This window comes from Pseudophryne corroboree, chromosome 10 (genome assembly GCF_028390025.1).
Source record: "Pseudophryne corroboree isolate aPseCor3 chromosome 10, aPseCor3.hap2, whole genome shotgun sequence".
Classification (NCBI taxonomy): Eukaryota; Metazoa; Chordata; class Amphibia; order Anura; family Myobatrachidae; genus Pseudophryne; species Pseudophryne corroboree.
The window spans coordinates 350,729,148-350,751,540 of record NC_086453.1 but is presented as its reverse complement, the minus strand read 5'-3'; the positions used below and the strand labels follow the sequence as shown (position 1 = coordinate 350,751,540).

At 48.7% G+C, this 22,393-nt stretch overlaps 2 protein-coding genes across 5 annotated transcripts in view; one reads left to right on the top strand and one right to left on the bottom strand.

Moving 5' to 3' along the window:
• SRPRA (SRP receptor subunit alpha) overlaps positions 1 to 325 on the bottom strand; it is a 68,081-nt gene extending 67,756 nt beyond the window's left edge. The window contains exon 1 of the mRNA XM_063943688.1: positions 109 to 325. Coding sequence (XP_063799758.1) covers positions 109 to 225 — 117 coding nt within the window. The 5' untranslated portion in view covers positions 226 to 325. The remainder of the gene's footprint in view (positions 1 to 108) is intronic.
• A 54-nt stretch (positions 326 to 379) lies between these two features.
• FOXRED1 (FAD dependent oxidoreductase domain containing 1) lies at positions 380 to 21,813 on the top strand. Of its 4 annotated transcripts, none has more exons than XM_063943703.1 (13): positions 380 to 592; positions 4,610 to 4,830; positions 5,133 to 5,151; positions 5,244 to 5,323; positions 6,600 to 6,718; positions 8,766 to 8,860; positions 9,388 to 9,489; positions 16,898 to 16,974; positions 17,491 to 17,651; positions 18,204 to 18,333; positions 18,971 to 19,075; positions 21,159 to 21,414; positions 21,511 to 21,813. In XM_063943703.1, the coding sequence occupies exons 1-12, from the start codon at positions 481 to 483 to the stop codon at positions 21,411 to 21,413; spliced, it is 1,476 nt and encodes a 491-aa protein (XP_063799773.1). In that variant the 5' UTR covers positions 380 to 480; the 3' UTR covers position 21,414; positions 21,511 to 21,813. The 4 variants fall into 4 exon arrangements, with proteins under 4 accessions (XP_063799773.1, XP_063799772.1, XP_063799771.1 ...); XM_063943702.1 differs by having other exon boundaries at positions 5,127 to 5,151; XM_063943701.1 differs by lacking the exon at positions 5,133 to 5,151 and having other exon boundaries at positions 381 to 592; positions 5,213 to 5,323.
• Positions 21,814 to 22,393: the final 580 nt, after the last annotated feature.

Genomic DNA, 22,393 nt, shown 5'->3' with positions numbered 1-22,393 from the left:
GGAACCCAACCACGTCACATTCCCCCCCCCCCAACACCAGGAACCCTACCACATCACACCAGACCCCATTCTCTCTCCTCCCCCCACCACTGCTGTCATTCCGGTCACCTGCAGAATGACGGAGCGGATGAGCGCATTGACCGGTCCGGAGAAGGAGCCCTGCACCCCCTGGAAGCACCAGAGCACGATGCCGCCTTTACTGAAGATCGTGAAGAAATCCAACATTTTGTCCGCCCGTCACAGCGACGCCGAGCACAGCCGGGGACACGTCAGAGAAACACCGGGGGACGTCACTTCCGCTGCTGCTGCCCGGGGGAGGACCCGGGGACATCCGGAGGCCATCTTGCTGCACCCGTCACGCCCCCATCTTGCTGCACCCCCGCACTGCAGGTGGCTGTCGCACAATGATGACGCGGGAAATGAAGGTCTCTCCTGTCCCTTGTCCTCTCCTGTCAGTGCAGTGGCAGTGCGGGAGCCGCTATGTCTGTGCTGCGGGTGTGCGGGGGGAGAGTCCGGCTGCTGCTACCCCGGGCAGCCCCAACCTGTTGCCAGCGGAGGACAGTTGCTGATGGTGACGGGGGAGTCTCTAACGGTGAGCCGGGCACCCTGCCGCCCCCCATGTGTGTCCCCTATCCTTATATATCACCCCCATGTGTGCCCCCCCATCATTATATATCCCTCCATCGTTATATATTCCCCATGTGTGTCCCCCATCATTATATATCCCTCCATGTGTGTCCCCTATCCTTATATATCCCTCCATGTGTGTCCCCCATCATTTGATTATATATCCCTCCATGTGTGTTCCCCATCCTTATATACCACTCCATGTGTGTCCCCCATCGTTATATATTCACCATGTGTGTCCCCTATCCTTATATATCACCCCCATATGTGTCCCCCATCATTATATATCCCTCCATGTGTGTCCCCTATCCTTATATATCACCCCCATGTGTGTCCCCCATCATTTGATTATATATCCCTCCGTGTGTGTTCCCCATCCTTATATACCACTCCATGTGTGTTCCCCATCCTTATATACCACTCCATGTGTGTTCCCCATCCTTATATACCACTCCATGTGTGTCCCCCATCATTATATACCACTCCATGTGTGTCCCCCATCATTATATACCGCTCCATGTGTGTCCCCATCCTTATATACCGCTCCATGTGTGTCCCCATCCTTATATACCACTCCATGTGTGTCCCCATCCTTATATACCACTCCATGTGTGTCCCCATCCTTATATACCACTCCATGTGTGTCCTCCATCCTTATATATCCCCCATGTGTGTCCTCCATCCTTATATATCCCCCATGTGTGCCCCCCCATCCTTATATATCCCCCATGTGTGCCCCCCATCCTTATATATCACCCCATGTGTGTCCCACGTCATTATATATCCCTCCATGTGGGTATACGGTCATTAGGTCGACATGTACTAGGTCGCAAAAGGTCGACTTGAGTTTTTCCCTTTTTTTTCTCTTTCATTTTTTGTATATTCGCTCGCCATGCGAGGTGACACGGTGCACTAATTGGGGTTCCCCGTCACTTTACAAAGAAAACAACAGCAAAAAAAAGTTTAAAAAAAAAAAACCATGTCGACAGTTTGACCTGTCGACCTAATGACTGTCGACCTAAGTTGTGTCTACCCAACGACCCATACCCGTCCATGTGTGTCTCCATTCTCATATATTCTCCATATTTATCCACCCCCTCAATTTGTGTTACCCATCCTTACATATCCCCTCAGTATGTATTCCCTCCCTGCTGCCCCCTCCGATGTGTTCCCCCTATCCCTGTATACCCCCTCCATCTTTATATATCCCCCATGTATATCACTAATCCTTATATATCCCCCCAATTCTTATGTCCCCCATCCATCCTTATATATCCCTCCACGTGTGGCCCCCATCCTTATATATCCCCTCTGTATATACCCTCCCTGCTGCCCCCCTTCCGATGTGTTCCCCCTATCCCTATATACCCCCTCCATCCTTATATATCCCCCCAATTCTTATATGTCCCCCATACATCCTTATATATCCCTCCACATGTGGCCCCCATCCTTATATATCCCCCCAATCCTTATATTTCCCCTCTGTATGTATTCCCTCCCTGCTGCCCCCCCCCCCCCCCCCACGTGTGGCCCAATTCTTATATATCCTCCAATCCATATATATTATTATCCCCCCATCCTTATATCCCCCCACGTGTGTCCCTCATCTGCCTCCATGTGTATCTCCCCAGCATATGTATGCCCCTCCATTATTCCCCCCCCCTTCCTTGTGTACCCCCGCCATCATTCCCCCCTGCCATGTGTGTCCACCCATATGTATCCCCTTCCTGCTCTCTCCTCCATATGTATCCCCCATCCTTATATTTCTGCCCACCATATGTATCCCCCCTCCCTGCTTCCCCCCCCAACCTCGGTGTGTACCCGTGCCACCTCATTTCTCTGGCACCAGTAACCACACATTGCGTCCTGTATGGCTGGCAGTACGGATGGGGAGGGTTCATTCTAACCATTAACTGTCAGATTAATGTGCACCGCGCAGTGCGACATCCAGGTCACGTGACTGGCAAGATTAGATTAAGAACTGTTAACTAATACATTTGGGTTCACTCATCAACTAGATGTTAATTATTAAACCTGTTTTAAATCTATTCATATATTTTATAGTATTATTAAAGGAAAGCGCAGGTTCTCCCAGAGTGCACTGCCTGAGGGGGTGGTTGAGACCTGATCGCACAGCTCAGGACTTACTCAGCCGCTGCGACAATCCGGCATGGAGCTGACGTCAGACACCCTCCCTTGAAACGGCTGGGCACGCCTGCGTTCGGCCAGACACTCCTTAAAAGCGGTCAGTTGACCCCCACATACGGCCTCTTCCTGGCAATCTTCTTGCGATTGCCGGTTGCGATCGCTTTCTTCGTTAGATCCGTCGCTGTCCGGCGATCGCCGACGCGCCCATGCGCAGTTCAGACCCGACCGCCCCGCTGCAAAAGAAGCTAGCGCGCGATCGGTTCTCAATGACCCCCTGTGTCCCTTCAACTGCAAAGAAAATGCCCTTGGGCTCGTTGAGATATCTCAGGCTAATCCTTGGGTGCATTTGTGACGTCCATACCTGCCAATAGTGCCAATGCTGTCCAATGTCTTCCGATTGTAAAGAATGTTCCTTTTATAAAGATGGATGTCAGTCTTATTAGTCTTATAGCCCTCTCCAGTGCAACGAGTTGGTCATCTGAGGATTTTGCAGATGTCCTTTCTCCTTGTCATGGTGGTATCCTCACACACCGAATGTTCCAGACCAATCTGCTGAAAGGTCTCCTTGTATATAGAGGCGCCAACACTTTCTGGTGACCATACAATGATGTGTACCCGCCTTAATGACCTCCTTTATAGCTATGGAAGCCAGAAGGCTGTACTTCATACATACGGAGAGATGTACCAAGCCTCAGAGAGAAGTAAAGTGGAGAAGTTGCCTAAGGCAACCACATCGCTTATAGCTATCATTAATCTAGCACAGTTTACCTCTCTCCAAGGCTTGATACACCTCCCCTATGGCCTCGCCACGTGGTGATGTGTTTCTGTGCAGGGGGTCATTGCATTAGGAATGGGGACTGTAGAATAACTGCATGACGTACATCTATAGCAAAGGCTGAGCTGGATTATACACATGAAATACAGAAGTTCACTCCTCTGTAGCAGGCTTACTTTGCTAGGAAGTGGATGCAGCAACTGACTGCTACACTGATTTACCTCCCGGAAATGCTTTCTGTGGATTGGTTGATTCATACGCAGGGGTGGATCCAGTGATATGACAGTAACGAGGTTCCAGCTTTTTGACTTACTGTATCCTTGTGATGTGGAACGGGTTGAAGCTGACTGCAACGGAATTGGGGACAGGGGAGATTACAATTTCCACTTTACTGGATCTGCCTGGAATATCATTGTAACATGGGCCCTCATTCCGAGTTGATCGCTCGCTAGCTACTTTTAGCAGCCGCGTAAATGCATAGTCGCCGTCCATAGGGGAGTGTATTTTCGCTTTGCAAGTGTGCGAACGCCTGTGCAGCCGAGCGGTACGGAAAAGATTTTTGCAGCTTCTGAGTAGGTCTGAACTTACTCAGCCGCTGCGATCACTTCAGCCTGTCCGGTCCTGGAATTGACGTCAGACACCCGCCCTGCAAACGCCTGGACACGCCTGCGTTTTCCCAAACACTCCCAGAAAACGGTCAGTTGACACCCATAAACGCCCTTTTCCTGTCAATCTCCTTGCGATCGGTTGTGCGAATGGATTCTTCGTTAAAACTATCGCCCAGCAACGATCCGCTTTGTACCCGTACGACGCACGTGCGCATTGAGGTGCATGCGCAGTAGTAACCTGATCGCTGCGCTGCGAAAAACGTCAGCGAACGGTCAACTCAGAATGACCCCCACTGGCCAATGCGTTTCTCTTTCGCAGTTCAGATTTGTGTTGCATGGGTCCAAAGTGATTATTTTTTTTAAATTTAAGTTTTGCTTTTCTGATGTAAAATAGACATAGATCTATTATTTAGTATTTTCTGAGAGGCCTGATTTTTATTTTCTTCCCCAGTCATCAACAAAGAATTGGATAAGTTTCATAACAAAGTGAGGAACTTCATGCCCGGCAGTGACTGGAGTCCATTGAGGTCCACAGACCATCTACCGCCGGAGCACGCGGATATTGTGGTTGTCGGGGGCGGGGTGATTGGCTGGTCGATCGCTTACTGGCTGAAGAAGCTGTATCAGCAGAGGAGAGCGTACAGAGTGGTGGTGGTGGAGAGAGATCCCACGGTGGGTGATGATGATGATGAAAGCTGCTTGCAGAAGTCACACACCAGCGCCGGGTGGGGAATGTGCTCTATCCTTCTCTCCGCTTTCTTCTACCTTCTTCTTCTTTACAAAGTTGTCACTATTCGCTGTTAAACCACCTGCCTTAACAAAGTCAAATCGAGGGTGGGATGTAATAAAGTCTTGGTTTGGCGGCAGTGTGGGACGCAGACCGAAGTCGGACGTTTTTGTTTTTTTTTAAAAGGGGTTGTCTATATGTCTTATACCACTTATAAAAACCTCTTTACTGTGTTTCCCAGCTACAGCTGCAGACGGCGCTATGGGGTGAGAGTCTTTACAGCCGTTAATTATAAATAATGACCCGTCTCTCGTTCTCACTCCTTAGTACTCTCATGCCTCCACCGTTCTCTCGGCAGGCGGCATTCGTCAGCAGTTCTCGCGGCCAGAAAACATCCAGATGTCACTCTTTGGAGCACATTTCCTGCGCAACGTAAACGTAAGATCCCGTGTTGTAAGGTATTTTTTAATGTGGTGCAGCCCTCCAGCCAGTGTGGAACTACACATCCCAACATGCTCTACCACAGTTTTCACTTGTCCTAATAGCAAAACAGTTTTAGGACGTACTGGGATTTGTAGTTCCACAGCAGCTGCAGAGGCGCATGTTAAATACCCCTGATGTAGCAGTTGTCACTTTGCCTCAAGTGCAAGTTACTATGATACATAAACACAGTTTGTATCTCCCGATACCCTATTTTAGGTGTTCCTCGTCCAACATACACACGAAGTCTGGTGTTCATGCAAAGATGTCGTCATCCCCCCACCCCTCACCTCCTGAATTACAGATCCGTTTCAAATGCTTGAAATGTTTCCAGATCTGTTCGTGAATGTTAATAGTTGTAAATGTATAAGAATAGCCTTGAAACTTGCATAATGGCTGTGGTACTGTTGGTCTCCCAACTGCCCCCCACGGGACATTGCGGCCACGAGTGGGACAGCGGGTTTGTCCCGCTGAAATCTGGACAGTGGGGAGGTATGTTTTAATGTACAACATAGGCTGAGCTTAGGGGTACGCCACTGTTTGGGAGAACGGTCTCTCTCCGCCACTAGAAGGTTGATGTATCAAGCAGTGAAAGAGTGAAGAAGTTGCCAATGGCAACCAAACAGCTTTGAGGCAGCATTTATCAAGTACATTCTGCCTATGGGGGAGATTTATCGGACCTTGGAGAGAGGTAAAGTGCCAACCAATCGGTTATATAACTGTCATTTATCAAACCCAGCCTGTAACCTGGCAGCTAGCAGCAGATTGGCTGGTACTTTATCTCTCCAGCTTTGGCACATTTCTCCCCACATCTGTTAAATGTCTGGGGATTCCAGAGCTAAGCGAAGCCATTCGTTTCACGGTAGTGGTGCTGCTACCAGAGTTGGAGGGTGTTGCCGCGTCTATGTAATATGGGGATGGGGGAGACTTCTAGTGGGGGCTCCTTAAACTGGCCACAACTGCATAATTTTGGTCACCCATATTGCTTTTTTTGTTCAAACTGTTATATTACTATTAGTTATGGGAGATGATTGAATGTCATCACATCTGACTGAATCATTTGGAACATCAGTCTTCCACCCTCAAACATTTCTCCAAATTAGTCTTTGAAGTGTGATCGGGAAGATGGGAGGGCTGGCAGCTATTAATACTGAATATTCCAAATTTGGTTCCCCTGTGGGAACAATCTGATTCCCGTTTCTACAGCCAGATCAGTGTCTCCCCTTCTTTACAGGAATATCTGGGTGTTGTCAATGAGGAGCCCATAGACATCCAGTTCAATCCCTCCGGATACCTCTTCCTGTCTAGTGAGAAAGGAGTGGAGACCTTGCTGGAAAACTACAGAATCCAGAGGTGGGGATCTATTGCTGGAGCATGGCTTCTCATCACCTGGGGTTGGCGCGTGGCTTCTCATCACCTGGGGTTGGCGTTTGGCTTCTCGTCACCTGGGGTTGGCGCGTGGCTTCTCGTCACCTGGGGTTGGCGCGTGGCTTCTCGTCACCTGGGGTTGGCGCGTGGCTTCTCGTCACCTGGGGTTTGGCGCGTGGCCCCTCGTCACCTGGGGTTTGGCGCGTGGCCCCTCGTCACCTGGGGTTTGGCGCGTGGCCCCTCGTCACCTGGGGTTTGGCGCGTGGCCCCTCGTCACCTGGGGTTTGGCGCGTGGCCCCTCGTCACCTGGGGTTTGGCGCGTGGCCCCTCGTCACCTGGGGTTTGGCGCGTGGCCCCTCGTCACCTGGGGTTTGGCGCGTGGCCCCTCGTCACCTGGGGTTGGCGGGGTGGCCTCTCATCACCTGGGATTGGCGCGTGGCTGGTGGTGGGGAGGTTCCCAGTTACAGACCCACGTAGCGGCAGAATGTTCCTGTTGGGGAGAGGGTACATATCGCATGGCTGTAACCTGGGAGGAGATCCTGTACCTGTCTGTCACACATGATGTCATAGCAAAGGGATGATTAAGCTGTACGACGTTTGAGTGTCCGTTACCCTTATTACAGATAAGATCACATCTTCAGATTTAGCCAGTTGATTATAATGGATATTACCCTCCCTCGCCAGTGATTAGACCCCTATTGTACCCATTCATACTCCGTTACCATCTATCAATCAGCGTCACTGTATCTCCTTGCTGCTAAGGGCTGTGGGATGTGACGTTGGCTTGTCATGTAGTGCTCCTCACAGGCCTGTGATAGAGTAATCAGGGGTAAGGTAAAACAGGTTGTCTTACTTTGATGCATCACATGTGAAATGTTGATTTTCTAAGGATTATCCTCTATTGATAGGTTCTCGGCCTATTAGGAAAGCTGAGTATTACTAACCTGATTTTAGGTACACACATTAAATATAACAGTCAGATGCGTTACCCATGGGGCAATTTTGCATTAAAGGGAAATATCTAGAAGGAAATAGTGAGATAGAAGCTCTTTTCTTTTTGGTGAAGGGCAGAGAAGGAGATGGCTATTATCTCCTATACAGAAACACCTGACACTCGCACATTGGGGGTCATTCCGAGTTGTTCGCTCTCAAGCTGCTTTTAGCAGCTTTGCACACGCTAAGCCGCCGCCTACTGGGAGTGAATCTTAGCATATTAAAATTGCGAACGAAAGATTAGCAGAATTGCGAATAGACACTTCTTAGCAGTTTCTGAGTAGCTCCAGACTTACTCGGCATCTGCGATCAGTTCAGTCAGTGTCGTTCCTGGTTTGACGTCACAAACACACCCAGCGTTCGCCCAGACACTCCTCCGTTTCTCCAGCCACTCCCGCGTTTTTCCCAGAAACGGTAGCGTTTTTTCACACACTCCCATAAAACGGCCAGTTTCCGCCCAGAAACACCCACTTCCTGTCAATCACACTCCGATCACCAGAGCGAAGAAAAAACCTCGTAATGCCGTGAGTAAAATACCTAACTGCATAGCAAATTTACTTGGCGCAGTCGCACTGCGGACATTGCGCATGCGCATTAGCGACTATTCGCTCCGTTGCGACAAAAAAATATCGAGCGAACAACTCGGAATGACCCCCATAGGTATTACCACCTACCCGCAGCTTCAGCATACCCTCAGTGCTCCCGTGTGATTCTGCCTGGCCACGTTTTCTGCTTCTTCTTACAATATAAACCACTAAAACGCCTCTGCTGGATAAGGCTGCGGCCAAGCAGACCTGCTTGGCCGGAAGGAGAGTGCACATGGGCACCCGCCGCTCGGTCCGACCGCAGCATTCTGCATTTGGGCTGTGAACACATACATTTCAATACATTTCCGTTCAGCGGGACCCGCTTGGCCGCTATGTGTGGCCGTAGCCTTAGGCGGCTCCTACTGGTAATTGTTTTGCAGGTTTCAGTGTTAGATGAAACAGTGGTAGTTTTGGGCTGTTGTGATATTTTGTCTCCTGCTCTCTTTCCCCAGTGACCAAGGAGCCAAAGTTGCACTTCTGTCCCCGGATCAGCTGATAAAGAAGTTCCCGTGGATTAATACACAGGACGTAGCGCTGGCCTGCTACGGTGAGACGTGATGTGCTATGCCCACACTGAGACGCTTGTTTATTGGGCTACCAGTCCGATCTCACGGTGTCCGCCCCAGGGGTACCAGCAAATAGTTGCCACCTAAGGGGTGTTTTAGGACATAACCATCGGTGTCTATTTCTGACATCGGTGGTGGGGAGATGATTGCAGCAGCTCCTCCCTAGTACATGTATGTAGAACACCATTTAACGGGTGGTCTTCAGGTTGCCGACTGTCGGGATCCCGGTGCACAGTATACCGGCGCCAGAATCCCGACAGCCGGCATACCGACAGTTTTTCTCCCTCGTGGGGGTCCACGACCCCCCTGGAGGGAGAATAGCGTGGCGCGCGTATCGTGCCACCGTGCCCGCAGTGTGGCGAGCGCAGCAAGCCCGCAAGGGGCTCATTTGCGCTTGCCACGCTGTCGGTATGCCGGCGGTCGGGCTTCCGGTATGCTGGTTGCGGGGAGCCCGGCCGACGGCATACCATACCACACCCCCATTTAACCTGGACTTTTCTTCCATTAGGCCTAGAGAATGAAGGCTGGTTTGATCCCTGGACTCTACTCTGTGCTCTCCGGAGTAAGGCTCTGTCTATGGGGGTGGAGCATTGCCACGGAGAGGTGGTAGGTGAGTGAATTCAGCGCTCCTTGATACTGCTGCACTACTTACACAGGGACAAACGGTGAAAGTAGATCCGGCTGTGCCCTACTTGCACTTTTGCAGCCATGTCTAAACAACGACTGGAGGTTTGGGAACCCATTCGAATTACTGGTATCCTCGCAGTACTGACCGGAAAGGGGCCCTGATTTTTAAGTGGGACTCCGCCTTCAAACGGTATGGGCAGGCTGACTTGTATTTGTACTGGATGTCTTAATGAAATGAATTGAGGTGACGTTTGCTGCCTGCGTATTATAGCTGGGATGGCGCCGATTATTTAGTTCTGTCCCGGGGTAATCTGACAATGCATTAATCCAAGTCCAGTAGTCAGGACCCTTCCCCTTAACAAGTGCAAATCTCTGCAGTCGCCATCAGTTTTCTGTGGGTGACCCAGGTTTGTGCACGGAAATTGTTTCATATAGGTATGACAGGAACACTGTCTCCTACTGCTGTACAGACCTTGTTGTTATAGCGGTGAGGGGGTCAGACTTTTAAAAAAAAAATTCTCCTACTTTCCTGTCAAAAATTTACTGCGTCAACATTTTTTTTGTGTGTGTTGTGTTCCACCATGCTTTGCTGCACATGGGTGCTCTGCTGCTCTGTAATGTTCAAGGATCATTTCACTTTGTAATAAATGCATTTAATGATTTATTTCACTGGCATCCATAAGGGATACTGGGGTGAACTTAGGTGGTCATTCCGAGTTGATCGCTAGCTGCTTTCGTTCGCAGCGCACCGCTCAGGCAAAAAAACGGCAGTTCTGCACATGCGTATGGGCCGCAATGCGCACGCGCGTCTTATTACAATGAACGATGTCGTTTCACACAAGGACCTGCAACGCTTTTCAGTCGCACTGCTGGCCGCAGAGTGATTGACAGGAAGTGGGTGTTTCTGGGAGGTAACTGACCATTTTCGGGGAGTGTGTGGGGAAAAATGCAGGCGTGTCTGATACAAACGCAGGCGTGGCTGGGGTAACGTAGGCGTGGCTGGCCAAACGCAGGGCGTGTTCGTGACATCAAAACAGGAACTGAATAGTCTGTAGTGATCGCAAGCTAGGAGTAGGTCTGGAGCTGCGCTGAAGCTGCACAAAATTATTTTGTAGCCGCTCTGCGATCCTTTCGTTCGAACTTCTGCTAAGCTAAAATACACTCCAGAGTGCGGCGGCTTAGCGTTTGCACGGCTGCTAAAAGCAGCTAGCGAGCGAACAACTTGGAATGAGGGCCTTAGTACGATGGGGTATAGAAGGGGTCCAAAGGAGCCAGTGCACTTTAAATTTCTTCCACTGGGTGTGCTGGCTCCTCCCCTCTATGCCCCCTCCCACAGGCAGTTTAGAAAAAAGTGCCCCCAGGAGAGGATGCACACTCTGGAAGCTCCAGATAAATTTTCTTCAGTTTGTTTTAAACTTTATTATTTTGGGTGTACTGTCTGGGCAACAGTATACCTGCACCGTGGGAGTTAGGGGGGGGGGCGGTTACCGGCCTCTGTAAGGTGTCCAAGCCGCTTCCTCGCTGCAGGGCCAACTCTGCGAGGCTGTTGTTCCGTGGGGCACGGCGCCTTGGTGGCCGCAACCGCAGCACGGAGCACACCCCTAACGCTGCCTGAAGGTAAAAAGAGTGGTGATTACAAACTGGGGGCCCCGCTAGGGGGGTCCCCCCGGTTCTTGGTACGGTGCAACGCGGCGGCAGACGGGACCCTCTTGTACACAATATAGTGTCTTTAAGAGACACACAATCCGGGTTACTGGTATATAGATTTATTTCAGCTTTCAGTTGATACTACAAGCAGTGGTGTTCTGTCCTTCTCTCACTCTGAGTCCCCATCGCGCACTCTGTGAGGCAGTCTTGTTATACTTGTCTGTGAGTTTTGTATGTGTGCGAGTGTTGTTTCACTGTCACTATGGTTAAACACGCTGTATGCAAAGTTTGTCATATCAGATTCTCCCCTTCTTCCAATGGGTCCCTATCATGTGACCATTGCAGTCAGTCTTCTCAGGTCAGGTGGAGACTGGGGGGGAGGGGGGGGAGAGTCTTCTTGGCTCGGTGACATTAAGACTATGATGGCTGACACGTCATATCCAACTTGATGCAAACAACACTACAATTGCAACAGGCGGTTTCTGACCTTGCAGCGAAGGCTGATGACAGACCTCCTTCTCTCTATAGTTCAGGGCCACTTAAGCATGGGCTGCCTGCTCTCCTAGCAGATGAGGAGGATATTCTGGAAGAGGGGGAGGAATTAGAAGCTGATATAGAAGATTCCACTCCTGCAGAGGGTATTGAACCCCTTGTTCTTGCTATCGGGGATGTACTAAAGATCCCTTTAGAAGAGGCTGCTTCTATGCAGTTGTTTTTTCTTGGGCAGAAAAGAGTTAACATTACCTTCCCAGAATTAGGTGAGGTTTTTAAACAAGCCTGGAAAAATCCTGATAAAAGATATCAGGTTACTAGAAAGTTTTTATGTTCTTTCCCATTCTCACCAGAGAGTAGAACATTTTGAGAAGAACTCCCAGCTGTTGCTGTTTCTGTCTCCGGCCTCTCTAAGAAGGCGGTGTTACCGGCCCCTGGGTCTTTTCAGCTTAAGGATCCTGGAGACAGGAAAATAGAGACTATGCTAAAATCTATTTACACAGCGGCTGGCGTATCACAAAGACCGGTGATAGCGGGTTGCTGGATGTCACATGCCATTTAGACCAGGGCTGCTCAGATTCAAGAGGGCCTTGCGGGGATATGCCCCTGGTCACTACTGTGACCCTCATTAGGAACATTGAGGATAATGCACGTATACTGTGTGACTCTCTCAAGGAAATAGGTTCTATTAATGCTAGAACTACTACCATGGCAGTGTCGGCACACAAGGCCTTGTGGTTGCATCAGTGGATTGCCGACGCAGAATCCAAGCGCAGTGTGGAATCCCTCCCTGTTTCAGGGGAATGGCTTTTTGGGGATGAGTTAAATACATGGATTTCTAAGGTCACTGCGGGGAAATCCACGTTTCTCCCCTCTGGGGCCCCTCCGGCTAGGCGCGCCTACGTGGGGCCGTCTACTCATTCCTTTCAGACCTCTAGATTCAGGTCAAGAGCCAGAGGTGCCTCCAATGCGGCACGAGGCACCAGAGGTAAGCCTAGAAAACCAGCTGCTACAGCTGTGTCCCAGGACACAAACACCAGTGCAGCTTCCACAAAAGCCTCAGCATGACGGTGCCTCCCCACCCCGGGGGGATCTAGAGGTGGGAGCTCATCTACGTCACTTCAGTCACATCTGGGCAGACTCTTGCCAGGATTCCTGAGTAACAGACCTCGTTTCCCAGGGTTACAAACTGGAGTTCAACAGCGCTCCTCCCCAACGATTTTTCAGATCAGGCTTACCAGTTTTGGAGCATACCAGGGTTACGCTACAACAAGCTATCCAGTCCCAGGTCATTGTTCCAGTCCCACTGTTGCAACAAAACCAGACGGGTCGGTAAGACCCATTCTGAATCTCAAATCCCTGAACCCTTACCTCAAGGTTTTCAAGTTCATGATGGAGTCCCTACGGGCGGTAATTGCGGGCCTGGAAGAACGGGAGTTCATGGTCTCTCTGGACATAAAGGATGCTTATCTCCACATCCCGATTTGGCTACCTTGTCAGGTTTACCTGAGGTTTGCCCTGTTGAACGATCACTACCAGTTCCAGGTGCTACCCTTCAGCCTGTCCACAGCTCCGAGGGTGTTCACGAAGGTGATAGCAGAGATGATGATCCAACTCTGGGTACAGGGGTCAATATTGTTCCTTATCTGTACGATCTTTTGATAAAGGCAAGATCAAGGGAGCTGTTATTGCTCCATATAGACCGCACTACCCATCTTCTGTTGCGACATGGGTGGATCCTCATTTTCCAGAAGTCCCACCTGGAACCGACTCAGCGTCTCCTGTTCCTGGGAATGGTACTGGATACGGCGGCCCAAAAAGTCTTCCTCCCAGAGGACAAAAAGAGAATGCTTCAGGAGATGGTCCGAATATTCCTCCGGCCTACAAGAATATCCATCCATCTTTGCATAAAATTGTTGGGGAAGATGGTAGCCTCGTACGAAATGATTCAGTATGGACGGTTCCATGCCAGAACGTTTCAGTTGGATCTCCTGAGCAAGTGGTCCGGATCACATCTTCAAATGCACCGGATAATACGCCTGTCGCCTCAAGCCAGGATTTCCCTCCTGTGGTGGCTGCAGTCCTCCAGCCTACTGAAAGGTCGAAGTTTCGGGATCCAGGAATGGATTCTCCTCACGACGGATGCGAGGATGGGGAGCTGTCACCCAAGGAGCTCAATTCCAGGGCAGGTGGTCAACATTCTGGAATGCTCTGCTTCTCTCCTCTGCTCAAGGATTGTGCGATCCAGGTTCAGTCGGACAATGCCACGGTGGTGGCTTACATAAATCGACAAGGAGGAACAAAAAGCAGAGCCTGCATGCGAGAGGTATCAAAGATACTTCTCTGGGCGGAAAGAAACGCAAGAGCGATGTCCGCCATTTTCATTGCAGGGGTGGACTGCTGGGAAGAGGACTTCCTGAGTCGTCACGATCTACACCCGGGCAAGTGGGGTCTGTACCAGCAGGTTTTTCAACAGATCATTGATGTGTGGGGTTGCCCACAGATGGAATTGATGGCCTCTCGGCTCAACAAGAAGCTTCCCTGGTATTGCGCAAGGACCAGGAACGCTTAAGCAGGGGCAGTAGATGCACTGACGTCTCCTTGGCCTTATCGGTCGGTTTACCGGTCTCCTCTGATTCCGTTACTCCCGCAGGTACTCAAACGAATCAGGAATCAGAGGGTCCAGGCAGTTCTGATTGCCCCGGATTATCCTCGGAGGGCGTGGTACACAGATATTCTGGACATGTCTGTGGCAGACCATTGGCCCCCGCCACTGAGAAAAGATCTTCTACAACAAGGGCCATCCGTCTACCCGGACTTACGGCATCTTCGTTTAACGGCTTGGAAGTTGAGCGGAACATCTTAGCTCAGAAAGGCCTTTCCAAGAAGGTTATTTCAACCATGGTCCAGGCCAGAAAGCCGGTAACGTCTAAACACTATCATCATATCTGGAGGAGATATGTCTCCTGGTGTGTGGAATGCTCATTTCCACCGGCGGAGTACCATTTAGGTTGTCTTTTACGCTTCATGCAGGCTGGTGTGGATAAGGGCTTGCGTCTGGGGTCCCTCAAGGTCCAGATCTCGGCCCTCTCAATTTTTTTTCAGAAAAAGTTGACTGTGTTGCCAGAGGTTCAGACTTTCTTGCAAGGACTTCTCCACATACAGCCTCCGTTTGTGCTGCCCACGGCACCCTGGGACCTGAATGTGGTGTTAGAATTTCTACAGTCCTCCTGGTTTCAACCTTTATTGTCGGTGGAAGATAAGTACCTCACGTGGAAGACGGTGATGTTGCTGGCCCTGGCTTCTGCTAGACCTGTCTCCGAATTGGGGGCTTTATCGTGTAGAAGTCCTTACCTGGTCTTTTACGAGGACAGATTGGAGCTCAGGACCAGACAGCAGTTCCTGCCAAAGGTTGTCTCTGCGTTCCACCTGAATCAACCAATTGTTGTTCCATCTAGTGCTGGTACTTCTGCTCCTACGGAGTCATTGGATGCTGTGCGAGCCTTGAGGATTTATGTCAAAAGGACGGCTCTGATCAGAAAGACAGATTCCTTGTTCGTTCTCTATGATGCACAGAAAAAAGGTTGTCCTGCTTCTAAGCAGTCCATTGCTCGTTGGATTAGGCTGTCTATCCAACAGGCCTACGTGTCGGCAGCCTTACCTGTTCCACACTCTCTGAAGGGCCACTCTACAGGATCAGTGGGGTCTTCCTGGGCGGCTGCCCATGGAGTCTCGGCCCTACAATTATGCCAAGCTGCTACTTGGTCGGGGAAGAACACCTTTGTGAAGTTTTACAAGTTTGATACCCAAAGAGGATACCCAGTTTGGGAAGACGGTGCTGTAGTAGCCTCTGCACATTCCCGCACGTTCTGGATGCTTTGGGACATCCCCATCGTTCTAAGTTCACCCCAGTATCCCTAATGGATGCCAGAGAAAATGGGATTTTCATACCTACCGGTAAATCCCTTTCTCGTAGTCCTTAAGGGATACTGGCCGTCCGCCTCATTGTGTTGACTTGTCTGCAGGTTTTTTCTTTTACATAAGTTACCTGTTCAGCTGTTGCGGTTTGTTCCTGCTGGTTGTTTTATGTTACGGTGTGCTGGTGTATGAATCTCGCCACTCATTGTTGTTCTGTTCTTTCTCTCAAGTATGTCCTTTCTCCTTCGGGCACTATTTTGCTTAACTGCCTGTGGGAGGGGGCATTGAAGGGAGGAGCCAGCACACCCAGTTGGAGAAATTTAAAGTGCTCCGGCTCCTTTGGACCCCTTCTATACCCATCGTACTAAGTTCACCCCAGTATCCCTTATGGACTATGAGAAAGGGATTTACCGGTAGGTATTAAAATCCCGTTACCACCTTTCCCCCTTACATGACTGATGGGGTTTTCTTCCCTGGAACGTCTGCCCTCCGCCCCAGCGGAGCACCCCATATGTAAAGACTGGGCCATCATTTTGTGCCGGCCTCCCACTATAGCAGCCTGGTGAATTAATAACATTTACATGGACCTACCAGATTACACTGGCATAATAATGCCTCAGCGAGCAGTCAGGACACTGCTCCGCAGCAGATATTGGGTATTACCCTGTAGAGGTTGACTTTCATCAAGGCTCTGAGAAGATGGCTGTGCCATTCAGGCAAGGAGCAGGGTGGGAAATTAATTTCTGAAGCGACTTTTTAGGAGCTAGAATTATTATATAACAGATTGGACATGTAATTATTTGTGGCTTCTGGTGATATGGTCTAATTATTTTTATTGCTCAACCTGAGCTGATTGCAGATTATTCAACTTTTGGGTGTTTAGACCACGGCCATTACAGTTTCCCGGTACCGTGCCTCCAGAATAAGAGGGTTATTCAGGGTTGTTAGCAAACCAAAAAAAGCACACTAATTGGCAAAACCATCTGCACTGCAGGGGGGGGGGGGGCAGATGTAACATGTGCAGAGAGAGTTAGATTTGGGTGGGGTGGGTTCAAACTGAAATCTATATTGCAGTGTAAAAATAAAGCAGCCAGTATTTACCCTGCACAGAAACAACCCACCCAAATCTAATTCTCTGCACATGTTACATCTGCCCCACCTGCAGTGCACATGGTTTTGTCCATTAGTGTGCTTTTTTTGGTTTGCTGACCACTCTGAATAACCCACCCTAAGTGTTTTGTGTTCACCAGATTTTATCCAGATTTCCTGCTATGTCTCTAGTTATTGTAATTTTAGATCATTTTGTCCTCTCATTTAGACTTTTCTTGTTTCAGGGTTCGACAGCAGCATAAATAAAATGGTGACCAGCGACGGCGAAACGGTGAACCTCAAAACTATCCAGAAGGTCACTGTAAGTCTCCAAGATTCTTCTGTCCATTCCGTTGTTTGGGGTATTTTTTTATTTATTTTTTATCTGTGTTTTTAATTACTTTGAGCACAAGTATTTCTATTAATGTGTACATTATAAAACAGAATATTAGTTGGGGTGCAGAATTTTGCACGGTACCTGGGTGTCTTGCGTGACAACAGCCCATCCTGGCAGAGCAAACTTTGGCATTTTTCACACAGGCCGCATGTTGTTGCATAATGGCATGCTGCTGAGAGGAGAGCAAAGCTGGACCCACTGCAGACATGGGTGGTGTTTGCCCGGCTCGGAGAGAATGCCAGACCCCAGATAAGATTCTGGATTCATGTTTAATTTCTGGATCTCTGCCTTATATTGAATGTACGTTTTTATTTGGTTCCCCAACAAAATCTCAAAGGGAAACGGAACCTCCGCAGTATGCACGGAATAGGACAAGGTGGGATCGGAGTCTGCGATGGTTGTCTTAATCCCACTTGTTCATAATGAGGTGTCTCATTCCAGGTAAGAATGCAGAATAGTTTGGAAAGCCAGGCGGTGGAATGTATGGCCGTCATTAATGCCGCCGGAGCCTGGTCCTCTAAGGTGGCGGAGCTTGCCGGGATTGGCGCCGGGAGTCCTGGATCAGTAGAAGAAGTTGAGCTTCCTGTAGAGCCTAGGAAGAGGTGCTGCTTTCACTAATCATTTTAAGGATTAATTCTAGATGAAGTGTTAGATGTTCTGAGTGGAGAATGAGAAGGCTACTGATACTGTATGTACGAGTCCAGGTGGAACGCTCAAACTGTCCTGAGTTTTAAAGAGACCCATGCTTGTGCAGAGATGGTATAATCAAACTGACGGGGTACTAATTATATCATCTGCGCTTAATCATGGATATCTGGACTTTTCGGGTACCTTATGGACTAAGGGGCAGACTTAACAATGAGAGCGATTCTTGTTATCACTCGTTGCAAATCATAAACGGTGCTTCAACCAATCAGCTCCTAACTGTCGTGTGTTTGAAAAATGACAGGAGTTGATTGGCCGGAGTACCGTTCATCATTCGTAGCGAGTGATAAGAATATCACTTGTTGTTTTATCTGCCCCCAAGTTTGAGAACCCCTGGTATAGAGGGCGCAGTTTATATAAATGGGAACTCCCTTTCTAGAAACGGGTGTTTTACGCAGGAAATTCAGCATTTTTTTTTATGAAGGTGATAAAGATAAAATCTTTTCCAGATACATCTACACGTTCCACTGTCCCAATGGCCCCGGCGTAGACTGTCCTCTGCTAATCGACAGCTCAGGGGCGTACTTCAGAAGAGAGGGATTTGGAGGCAACTATATCGGTGGTCTCTCTCCGCCAGAGGTGAGCGGTCGTGGAGTGTGTATTGGGAATTACAATCTCTCTCTTATTTTAATGAATAGGTCGCTCCAATGCCTACGATACCCTCTCCTCCAGCCCTTGGCAGCAAAGTTAAAGCCACAGAGAACATGCCCACATATGCAGATGATAGGTCTCTGCGACACCTCCTGCCTGACGTAGTCGATTAACGTTCTATATTTGTGGCCTGAGACTGGCGCCAGATTCAGTGCAACCTATTCTCAAACTCAATGGATCTCCTCCATAACAGTGCTGCTGAGATTCCGCCTGGTGAGAGAGGAGGGGTCCCTTTTTGTCCATCAGTATTTATTCTGTATTCTTTTAAAGTTTTTGAACATTAAGACGTATTGTGGAGGGTTTATTACCAATCGACTGCTTTGTAACAGCGTTTCTCAGAAGACCTGGCAGCTGTTATAAAGAACATTGACCCTAGTAGCATGGAAGATGCCCATCTGGCAAAATTGAACTATGCATTATATACAAAGATAGTCCAACAGATACACACGGATATAGGTGCAGCGCCTAACTGGGGCACATAATACATAGGCTAGACCAGGATGGGGCGTCCTGCAAGCTAGCCCTTTATACACCATTCCTGCTCTCGCCCCATTTGTCACTGCAGGAGGAAGAGCCGGATCCCAGTAACCTGGACGTAGACCACGATTATTTCCAGCAGAAGGTCTGGCCGCTCTTGGCTCACAGAGTTCCAGTTTTTGAATCCTTAAAAGTAAGTGCGATGGGTTTACGTAAGTCGTTTTTGAAAACCTTGTAATAAAAAATATTAAAACTGGTGACTCCCAAAAATATACATGAAATATTCTCGATTCAGCATTGAGATTTAAAGTCGCCCAAACAGACCGTCATAATAAATGCACACTTGTAAACGCGCAATTTTTAGAACTTTGTAATTGTAATATTTCTGTCTGTTTCGGGTTACCCCCAAAACTAATTGTGATAAAACCTTCAGTAATATTATGTTATTTATCTGGGAATAGGACAGGCTGGCTATATATCATCACGCCCGTCCTCCAGCAAACTTAAAACCTTATTGTGCATGCGGCATCGGGGCAAGTGTTGGGGAAAAGATGAGGTCTGCAGCAATCTGTATACCCAGAGCAGCGTGACCCTGGAGTCATGGCCGCCCCCAATCTGGGCAGTACTGTTGGCAGCATTGGCCATTCCTATAAGGCCCCTACTTGGTGCACGTGTAAACTCCTCAAATTCAAAAACAATATTTACAGAAGCGACTTCTGCACGGACAAAGCCACACTCAGCAGCTAGTAATAAATACATTATATTGTCATTTTAAGTTAATCCACACACCAAGAGCATCCCGTCCCTCCGCATCCCAAAGTCGCTGTATTGTACTGAGATCTGGTGGCTGTGGAGGGCACTGGAGTACGCTGGACCCACTGTCACGTTTGTGGACCAGCTCGAGATAACAGGTGCTGTGTGACATTATCCTGCTGGACAGATGATACTCTGGCCGCAAAGGGATGCACATGGTCCGTACCGTACTTAGAAGACTCTGGCATTTAAAAAATAAATCAGGTATTCAATGTCCAAATCTGTGCCAGGAACACATCCCCCCTACACCATTACGCCACCAGCCTGATCCATTGACGAAATGCAGGATGGATCCATGGCTTATGTTATTTACTCCAAATTCTGACCCTATCCCAAGCGTGTCACAGCAGTGACTAATGTGGTCTCCGCTGCTGCGGCCCATCTACGTCAAAGTGCACTCAGAGGGGGGAATTCAGACCTGATTGCTGCTTGTGTGCGTTTTAGCACAGCAAGCAATCAGACACAAACTGCGTATAAGGTGCAATCCACAGGCGCGTCGCACGGCTACAAAGGGGATCGCCAGTCAGCGACTGGTTTGTGCGTAAGATTCATTCGCGCAGGCGATCGCAAGGAGATTGACATGAAGAAGGCGTTTGTAGGTGGCAACTGACCGTTTTCAGGGAGTGTTTGTAAAAATGCAGGTGTGTCCATGCGTTTGCAGGGCGGGTGTCTGACGTCAGATCGGTCCTGAACAGCCTGAAGTGATCTCAGCGGCTGAGTAAGTCCTGGGCTGCGCAGAGATTGCACAAAATCTGTTTTTGCAGTTCTGCTACACATACAATCGCACACTTGCACAGCTAAAATACACTCCCCCGGTAGGCGGCGACTATCCGATCGCAGGGCTGCAAAAATCGCTGCCCATTGATTAGGTCTGAATTACCCCCAGAGATCCTCTTCTGCATACAGCTGTCACAGCGCGTGGCTGTTTCATGTATGGTCTCCTTCCTGTCTGCCTGAACGCAGAACTGTTACTCACTAGACATATTATTATGGGTACCTAAACCTAGAGACAGTTGTGTGAGAAAATCCCAGGAGATGACCGGTTCTGAGATAGACAAGCCACCCTTTGTGGCGCTAACAAGCATTTAACAATTCAAGTCCCTGGACTTCCGCATTCTGGTGTTTGGTCAGAACAACAACTGAACCTCTTGACCTTGTCTGCATTGAGATGATGCTGCTTGATTTGCCGATTTAGATGTTTGCACTACATAGCAGGTTTGCTGGCGTTACTAAAAAAGTGGCCACTGAGTGCGTTTTTTATTATCATGTTATATTATACCGTGTTGAAATCATGACTGTGCTATTGGCAACCGCGTCCACCAGTGGACTAGTATGTATTAAACATGACAATAAATTACCAGATGTGTTAATCTTCCCTGTGTAATGGTTCATTTAATCCAAATCCTTTCTGATTGGTATTTGTATGTAGGACCATTAACGCTGAGATCTTTCTATTCGTCTAGGTAAAATCAGCCTGGGCCGGGTATTATGACTACAACACGTACGACCAGAATGGCGTCATTGGAATTCACCCTTCGGTGCAAAACTTATACTTTGCGTGTGGGTTCAGCGGACATGGCCTGCAGCACGCACCGGCGGTAGGGCGCGCTGTGGCGGAGCTGCTTATCTATGGGTACTTCAAAACTCTAGACCTGGGTGACTTCAACTTCCAGCGTTTCCTCTTCAAACAGCCCCTCCTGGAAAGCAACATCGTATGAGGTGAGAGGAAAGCGAGTCCATCTCTCTAACACCGAGTGTTTATATGTGTGTTGTTGTCCGATCTGATGGGTAACGATCAGGGTTTTGTCTCCACAGGAAGAGAATTACAGGTGAAGATGAGACAACACAGACTATGTCGGGTTATTCCGGCCAGTACAAAATAGAAAACCATTGTCAAACGCAGAACAAACTGGGAGAAAGAAGCAAATGGGCTCTGACAGGAATCCCCCAGCGGCAGATGAATGTGATATAACGTTATCAATTACGTAGCAGCACAGGGAAGAATACCTCACTGACTTCAGAACAAATTTTTTGTAATTTTTTTTATTTTAGTTTTTAATTAATTTAAGAGACAATTTTACACCAAAATGCACATTAAAAAAATCCTTTGCATATCAATATTGTGCTAGTGAGTCTATAAAACAGAGAAAAACAAATTGTGCGCGGTGTAATGATATTGCACAGTTTATACTTGTTTCTGAAGCTTTTTAAAGGCCGCACTACCTGGGCTATGGGCTCCCTACATCACAGCTCCTCAGTCTTGTTTACTGCATGAAGTAAGACAGTGGGGAGTGAGTAAAACGCGTTATGCGGTGGCTGGACTTGGAATTTAGTTATGTGCAATACAGTACCTGTTGCAATGAGGGGGACTCGAGAACTGGTGAGTATAAGCCCCGCCTCCTGGAATTTAGCTAACTAGATATTGACTCCTGCCGCTAAAATTCATATCACCAGGCACGAAATTAGCTACCCAGTGTGGGTTAATGTGCCTCTGAACTTCAGCATCTGGAAGATCTGGCACAATCCAGAGTCTATATACAGATATGGACAAATGTGTTGGTACCCTTATAGCTCGTTAAACAATGCCTCATTCCTCCTGAAAAGTGATCAAATTAAAAGCCATTTTCTGCAGCAGGTTACATTGGTTTCCACAGGGAAAACATCGGGGTATAGAGTGGATCTTGATCCAGAGGCACCA

What these genes read in the sequence shown, in the direction of transcription:
- FOXRED1 (XM_063943701.1), top strand. Translation starts at nt 481, where the DNA reads ATGTCTGTGCTGCGGGTGTGCGGGGGGAGAGTCCGGCTGCTGCTACCC. An exon ending in TGGTGGAGAGAGATCCCACG is followed by an intron (nt 4,831 to 5,212) that starts GTGGGTGATGAT and finishes CTCACTCCTTAG; the next exon opens with TACTCTCATGCCTCCACCGT. An exon ending in CCTGTAGAGCCTAGGAAGAG is followed by an intron (nt 17,652 to 18,203) that starts GTGCTGCTTTCA and finishes AATCTTTTCCAG; the next exon opens with ATACATCTACACGTTCCACT.